The sequence below is a fragment of the Montipora foliosa genome, chromosome 1 (assembly GCF_036669935.1).
Source record: "Montipora foliosa isolate CH-2021 chromosome 1, ASM3666993v2, whole genome shotgun sequence".
Lineage (NCBI taxonomy): Eukaryota > Metazoa > Cnidaria > Anthozoa > Scleractinia > Acroporidae > Montipora > Montipora foliosa.
In genome coordinates, this window is record NC_090869.1 from 23,234,804 (window position 1) to 23,243,494 (window position 8,691).

Genomic DNA, 8,691 nt, shown 5'->3' on the forward strand with positions numbered 1-8,691 from the left:
CGGTTATACTTCTGTCAAGTTTTTAAAAAGATGGAATCAGACTTATTTTTACATGTTAGTGAGTGATGAATTAGCTGAATTATTGAATGTGGATAAAATGATTAGAATAGCTAACGATATTGAAGGAATGCTTATACTGAAATTTCGTGTAGAATATGATGATAATGTAACCATGGTTGTCATGGCTATGGGTCAAACTTTACCTTTCCCCAAGCAAATGTGGTATGAAACTATATGGAATTCCAAAACAAGCAAAGAAGAACCCACACCACAAAATGAGCGACCTATTCTCATTTTTAACAAGCAAGGTATCGTCAAATTCCACCCGTATCAAACTCCATTATTTTTACCTTTGGAAGCTAATGGTCGTAGTATTCAAATTCAATCTGGTGCGTTATGTTGGAATCCAGATCAAGGTTATTGGGAAGCTCGATCCATACCTAGGATGACATGTAATTTATGGTCAGAAAATGACTTTGGTCAAAAATGGGATGCTGAAGGCAGTTGGTGGGCTATTTTAAACATTTTTAATCAAAATTTAACCTGTTCTCGAGAAGGCAAATTGAAAGACGACACCATTCGGAACACTTGGAAATTGTGGTCTGGAGATACGCTTTCACATTACAATCCTTATTTACAATGGCCTAGAGTCTTGGTGTATGAAGATACAGTCGATGAACTAGCTAAGGAAACTTATATTTTGAAAGAAGGAGAAGAATTACATGCTGGTGAAGATACTCAATTTTTTCGAATCTATGCAATGAGACCTCACACTTTTGCTGTCTCACCACCAGGGAGTAAAAATATAGCGACTTATTTACCTTTTGTAAACAAAAATGATGGTTTTTCACTAGAAACCCAATTTTTTTGGATGATTTTACCGAAAGATTTAGTGTCTCTTTTTGATTTGGAAACATGGGCTAGACAGAGTCAATGGACAGAATATTATTATGATAAAGACGGACGACGCAATCTTCGTATTTATCAACCTGTCCGTTTAGTTCAAGTACCTTGGGATAATAGCAAACAAGTCGTGTATTGGCTTGCTAGTATTGAAGTTGGTAGTTCAGAGGAATGGTTTACAACGACTTTAGTCACTGATCGAGATGATTTACCTTCTGTTTTACAAACCCGATGGCATGGTGTTACAAAAATCACACCCAGTCTAAGCACTCCAGAAGTGGATGCACAAGGCAATCTTCATTTTCCAATAGTTAAACAAGATGTTGTTACCTCCATTGCGGTTGTAGATGAATTAGGATTCCCGATTATAGATAACATAAATGATTTGACATTAAAAACAAGTGAATTGGAATCGTATTATTTCCAACCTTGGTCACACCCTGGTTATATCAGTTCGATTATTCTAAGTATTCCTGAACTTCACATCAAAGACGCTGTGTTGACTTGTAATGCGCAACAGCAACAACAACAGCAACAACAACAACAGCAACAATTATGGAAACGTACAACGAGTTACGAGCACCCTTTGAGTTTATTTTTACCCGAGGAAAAACCATTAGTCACTTACGAAGGCCGAGATTATATAAAGTTGCGTGAAAGACAAGACGATGGTCTAGATTCGTTAACGGTTCAATTAAAAAACGCAACAACAGCTACTCATAAAAGTCCTCGATTCTTTCAAGGATTTACTTACATCGCCTTACATTTTCGTAAAACCTTAACAGATACTGAACTCGATTGGGACGATTGGGCTGCTATTGACGACGACGACAACATTTATTGATCACAATGTCTGCTAGAAAACGCCTGAAAAGAGATCCTAATGTGGTTCGCCCTAAGGTACTTCATTTATCTGGTGTAACAACCGATGACAATGGAGACATTCATTTAGATTTAAAAAATTATAACTTACACTTTTCTAACAACGATCAAGTGGCCTTAGAGTTTTTGGAAATTTCAACAGCAGCGTTTTTACACAATATGGGACGTCCTGCCAACCCTTTAGAAGAAACGATTCGATTAAAAATGATCGTTGACACTGTAGATGATAGTGGTGGAAATCCAGTATTACCTGAGAAAAAAAATGGTGCACTCCAATTTGCTTCAGATATAGCTATTCAAAATTTACAAAGACATTTATACAATCAAAAAGTTTTATGGAAACGTACATCCAAAGATCTCCCTGGCGCTAAAAAAGAATACACAGATGATATTCAATTTCCTCCTTGTAAAATAGCGACTTTGGATGCATGTCGAGTAGTCTTGAATTTTATGTTAAATTATGCTGGTATCTCATTCGAATTAACAGCTTACGACACATTACAATTAAAATTTGATCATTCGTGCCCCGTCGGAAGAATGTATTTTCCTCGTAAAATTGCAGAATGTTTAGGCTTGTTCACTCAAACAAAAAAAATTCCTGTTTTGTTACCCTTACTATACAAGAACCAAATACTTTCATTAGAAATTCTTGATGATATTACTGATGAGGTTGACCCTGTCAAAGGGTTTTGGGTTTTTTTAGAACGTGTTTGGCCTTTACAAGAATTTGAAATGCTATTACCTTTTCATAAAGATACTTTTATTTGGAATACTATTTCATCTAATTCATTTCAAACTTTGATTGTGAGTCTGGATAAAATGAGATTTACTTTTACGGGGACTGAACTTAGTAAAACCTTAGCTGTGGTACCTGTTGCCATCGAGAAAGAACTTTTACATTATAAACCTTTAGTTCCTCGCTGGAAAATGATGTCAAGTGGATCGCATAGTTTTCTGACTATAGGATTGGAAGATACAAGAAATTATCGCTTTAAAAACATCACATTGAATTTAGTTTTAAGATTTCGTAAAAATACTTTAGTGTAACCCAAAAAAAAAATGGAACAGTACAAAAAAAAAGAGAAAAAACTATATATAAAATAAATATCTCAACAGTGCCAAAGTACTTTTGTAAGAATTTTTTTATCAGTACAAGTACAAAAAAAACAACTCAAACAATATGAAACGAAAGCTAAGTAGTGGTACTCTTAAACCCAGATATGTTCGATTGACACATGCGACTACTAACGAAAATGGAGACATTTTATTGGATTTACAAAATTATCGTTTACATTTAATGAATCAAGATCAAGTGAGCTTAAAGTTATTAGAATGTTTGACGTCTTCCTTTCATAATATGGGTGATTCATTGAGTATTCGTGTGACTTGGTTTGTTGCAGTACCACTATTTAGACCTATTTTTAGAAAAGGAAAACTTCCATTTGCTTCGAATACTCGTCTTCAAAGTCTGAATCAACAATTATATCATCAAGAATTGAAATGGCATCGTGAAAACATTGATGAGTATAGTGGTATGGATGAAATTTGGTTTCCCAGTTGTAAAGTTTCTAATCTGGATGGATTACGGGTTGTCTTAAATTTTATGTTGAATTATTTAAACATGGAAGTCACTTTGACAGCAAATCGTTTACTCCATTTAAAATTTAAAGACACATGTAGCGTAAAGAAAATTCAAGTGCCTCTTTCAATCGCCAAAGTTTTAGGATTATTACGTAAAGAAGATGGTGAACTTCCTTTAATGATGCAAATCGAGCATCAAGACCAAATCAAATGGGAACTTGACAATGATAGTTTATCACTAATACGACCTGATGTCATTAAAGAAAGAGATATTTTATTGCCTTTTCATAAAGATATGGTGATTTGGAATGATTTCATGTCAGATTCTTCTTCTCGAATGATGACGATGTCAGTCGAACTCGATTTAATGCAACCTACTTTTACAGGGAAAACATTCACTAAAAATATCGCTCGCATTCTTATTGACCCTGAACAAGTTGTCTTGCGTTATCAACCTAAAAGTCACGAACATGCCTGGTTTCAAATTCATAAAGGGTATCATTCTTTTCTTAAACTAAAATTTCAAAATCATCAACAAAAACCTATAAAACAATTAACACTATCAAATTTAGTCTTAAAATTTCGTCCAAATACTTTGAGGTAGTTTTAGTTGGTTTTGTTTTGTTTTGAGAAAAGTATATATATATATAAGAGAAAGCAATATTTAATTAAAAAAAGAAAGAAAAAGGAACCTAAAAAGGACCGTGTCCAAAAACAACAAAACCCAAACTAGAAGAAAAAGAAATATGCCTTTAGTCGCTGTAGAGCCTTCATTGGGTTTGCTAAAAAATAGTCAACGTATTTACCCACTTGGTCATACAATGGTAGGTAGTGGACGAGGGTACAGTCGCGGTTCAGATCCTAATCTAGAAGGTGGTGGACGCGGTTACAGTCGCGGTTCAGATCCTAATTTAGAAGGTGGTGGGCGAGGGTATAGTCGCGGTTTAGATCCTAATTTGGAAGGCGGATTACATTTACCATTGGTAAAATCTAAAAAAAGAAAACAAAAAGGTGGTTTCTTACCTTTACTCGCCGCTGGGTTAGGTGGCTTGATGTTAGGTAGACAATTGGGTCTTGGTAAACATCATAAACACCAGTCAAAAAAAATGCATGGGGGTGTTAAAACGAAAACGACACCTAGAAAAAGAGTCATGTCTGCCTCTCGTATGCGTCAAGTTTTAGCCAAAGCAAGAGCTCGAGAATCTGGACGTGACAAACTACGGGCACAAAAACGTGCTCAAGGTCGTCATTTATTGAGATATTTAGCACCAACTATTTCTTCGAGTACTACAAGTGTTCAACAAAAAAGTCCTAAAAAAAAATTGGAAAGTTCGAAAAAAAGCGGTCAACTTTTAAATCGACGTAAAAATCTGAATAAACTTTTAAGTTTTAGTATGAAGTTAGCGCATTTAGCTAACAAACACAAAGGGTCTTATTACGATCATATTACAGGTGGTAATTTTGACAAGTACGAAAAAACTTTAAATTATTTAAATCGTCTGATGAAACATGAGATCAAGAAAGCTAAAAAAATGGCTTTAAGTCGTAATAGCAACCAACAAAAAGGAGGTATGGGGGTAGGAGGTATGATTGCAGCTAGTGTAGCAGCGCCTCTTATCTTGCAGATGGCACAACCGATTTTAGGTGCTTTAACCGGTCAACCAGCGACTGCAGCTATGTAATCATTAAGTATATAAATCAATCAAATCAATTGAACAGTATAAAAATTTTTTTATTAGTGCAAAAAGACATGGCACCACCTATGTATGGCAAGCATGGAACGTATGGAGTTTACAAACCACCGAAAGTAACAACACTGACAGCAGGTCAAGTATGGCGTAAAAACCAAAGATTACAACACCTTCAAATGTTAGGCAAACGTCAAAAGTTTATAAAAACTTGGAATAAGCGGGTTCGAAATCAAAAATTGAAAAAGTACACTGTCAAACCATTAGCTGGTATAGCTGCAGCTGGTACGTTAGGTGGTATCTTAGGTGGATTGCTCAATAAAAAAAAACCTAAAAAGGATAATGTCCAAAAAGACAAAAGTGCCCAAAAGGGTGGTAAATCCCCTGTAGTCAAAACAAAAGTTTTAGGAATGTCAGCTTTACGTCCACGAGTAACTCAACTGCGACATCAAAATCAAGTCTTTGAACATGGCCCGAACTATAGCGATTTTCGACGAGTAGGACCCACACGTTTAAAAAATGATACCACATTTAATCCTCAAGATTTTATGTCAAGAACTAAAAACCACCAAAAAGTTTACAACTTAAAAGACTGGGTAAAATGGCTGCAGTGGGGGTTGGTACTCTAGGCACTTTAGGTGGTTTGACGGCAAGTTTATTATTAAGGAAGAAGAAAAAGAAACCTAAAAAGGACCGTGTGCAAAAACAACAAAAACAACACGGCGGACTGGGTGCTTGGGGTCACGCCAAAAATTTATATCAAGCTGCACGTTTAGCCAACAAGACTTTAGGTGTACGAGGCACTTATAATGTCTTAACCAACAAAGTTATAGTCGGTCGTACTGCTCGTGCTGGTCTTAAACATTCCTTGAAAAAAATCGGTAAAAAATCTTTAAAATATACTGTACCTGCCGTGGTTAGTGGTACTACAGCTGGATTAATAGGGCATTTATTTAATAAGAAAAGCAAGAAACCTAAAAAGGATAATGTCCAAAAAGACAGTGTTCAAAAAGGTGGAGCTGATAGTTTGATTCCTAATTGGGTGAATTTCAATGCTGGACTTCAATATGATGCGCAACGTGATATAGAACCTCATATTAAAAAAGAAATGTACCAAAAACAATTTAATTCTCTCTATAAAAAAGCCTTAAAACGACAAAAAGATTTTGAAAAAGTTTGGGCCTCCAGTCCTTATAATAAAAAATTGAAACCTTCTCAGAAAACTTTAGGTTCATACAATCCACGAGGTCCTACTCCTTCAGAAAAAGCCAAACAAAAGCAAGCTGAGGATTTAGCTCAACAAGTCTTTCAACATATGTCTAGAAATTCTAAAATCAAACAAAGTGGGAGTGGTAAACATAAAAGTATTTGGACTCCGCCAGAAGAATTAGGAGGTTTTCCTCCTCGATACAGACATCCTTATATTACTTAATTAGTTACTGATAGCAGTGATAAGTAAATAAAAAAAAGATATATAAAGCCGTGATTCAGTCCTTCTTACGATATCTTAGATTCACTTACAACAACTATTTCGAGTCAAAACTAAAATGCCTTTAGTGTCAAATCGCGGTCCTTTAATGAAGACCATGACTTCAATAGCTCAAGAAGTACCATTGGAAGAAGAACCAGTAGCAATAAATCAAGACACTGCATTGAACGATAAAGAAGAAAACTCATCACAAACTCAACAACAACAACAGTTGGATAAAAATTTAAAGAGTTCAAAAAGTTTAAAGAAAAGTAGTGATGTAAAAACTAAAAAAGATAAAACGGCTACTGGTTCTTCTAATTCCTCTGTAGCTACTGGCGTAACATCCAAACACCTAAAAAGGACTATGTCAAAACAACAAAAAGAATTACAAAAACAAAAGACACGTAAACTGAAAAGAGAGATTGCCATACAACAAGCCAAAACATTGAAACAGCAAGAAGAAGTCTTGAATAATATTGAAGCTTTACTACAAACTCAACAACAACACACATTGCCTAATTTTATGAACGAGGATGACGACAAGGATGATGAGGAGGATGCTTTAAGTGTGAGTGATATAACTTCGGAAGAAGAAGAAGAAGACGAAGAAGACGACGAAGAAAAACCTGAAAAGGACTATGTCAAAAAAAGTATCAAAAATAAAAATAAACGTTGGCAACGAATGCTCATCAATCAACAAAAAAATTTAGATATTTTAACAGACTTGTATGTTAGACAATGGGCAGCATCGAATTTTGGTGATTATTTGGTAGATGACGATGAAGAAACTGAAGGAGATAAACGCGCACGAATTGCTTCATCCAAGGGTCAACAGAAACGTGAATCACGATTTTTAGATGCCATGAGACGCCACCAACCTCATTTAACATCATCACCATCTCGTCAAAGGTATAGAGCCCCATCACCTTACCCTACTAGAGTCTCATCTCGTCGATTTGATGAACGTAGTGATGATGAAGAAGAACAAGAAAATAGAAAAAAGTATAAAAGGAGAAATCAAAGTTTAGATGATATATTAGACCAATATCAGTATTAGTTGTTTTCTGAAAAAAATTGATTTGAAGAAAAAGGAAACAACATGTTAAAAGTGACTTCTCAAAGCGGTGGAAGTCAACGCGTCTTATTACCTTCCCAGTATGTAGACGAAGAATTGAGTACTGGTGGTCCTACAGCTGCTAGACATTTTCAACACGCTATCAATCGAAAACGTAAATTACGAGAAAAAACGGATCAAGCCTTAGACGGTGATATTGCTGTTAAAGCAGGCAAGACTTTAAAGACGATTTTAGTGAAACCACAATTAGGACTGGTGGAAAAAGATTATTTGTTTGATAGTTATGATGATTTTTATTACGAGTATGTGAAACCAGATGCTGTGTTAAGTAAAGTCACTGGGGAAGATGAAGAATGGACGTTACATTTTATTATCAATTCTGTAGGATGGCATTTAACCAATCCCTCGTATTGGCGTTTAGAACTTGTTAGTAAATTTCAATGGTATGCTACTGATGATAAATCAAACCCTAAACCTTTTAAAGATTGGAAAAGTGTAGATACTGGGAAAACTGTTCATATGAAACCGGCTTTAAATTTTGAAAGATATATGTTGGAAGAAACAAGAATTATTACAAGAGGAGGCGAACGGAATATCAATGCCAGTTCACCTTATTTAACACGCCTTTCAGCTTTGATCATGTACATGTTAAAATTAACTTGGTCTGAAAAAAAAAATCCTGAACTACAAAGACTGACTTACAATCGACCAGGTTTACTTTGCGGTAAAGGAAGAGATTATATTGGTTCAGTTACACATAATGATGACGCTAAAGAAGTTCAACAACTTGTCTTGAAATCTGAATGGGATAGTGGTCAAGCCGAACGTGATTTTGATCAAGATGCTTTTAATAAAGATAAAAGTGCACGTAAAATTAAATTTATGTGTCAACCTTTACCTGGTCCGTTTCCTATGATCAATCAAATGATTCCTGGTACTTTTAATCCTCAAGTAGTAATTACTATCAATAAAAATTATCGTCAGTTTCTCATCGTAAGACCAGCTTCTGGTGATGGTTATGAAACGGATGAAGAAAAGGCAAAAGCAGATCCTCAAATTGATATTTCTGGTACTTTAAAAGATATTGCTGT

General features: G+C 35.2%; 1 protein-coding gene across 1 annotated transcript; it reads left to right on the plus strand.

The window, feature by feature from the left end:
- The first annotated feature begins 6,601 nt into the window (after nucleotides 1-6,601).
- Nucleotides 6,602-7,582, plus strand: LOC138011433 (golgin subfamily A member 6-like protein 25). The gene has a single exon (XM_068858422.1). The coding sequence runs from the start codon at nucleotides 6,602-6,604 to the stop codon at nucleotides 7,580-7,582; it is 981 nt and encodes a 326-aa protein (XP_068714523.1).
- The last annotated feature ends 1,109 nt before the right edge of the window (nucleotides 7,583-8,691 follow it).

Bases quoted from the DNA above. Each gene is read 5' to 3' on its own strand.
- LOC138011433 (XM_068858422.1), top strand. From the start codon at position 6,602: ATGCCTTTAGTGTCAAATCGCGGTCCTTTAATGAAGACCATGACTTCA.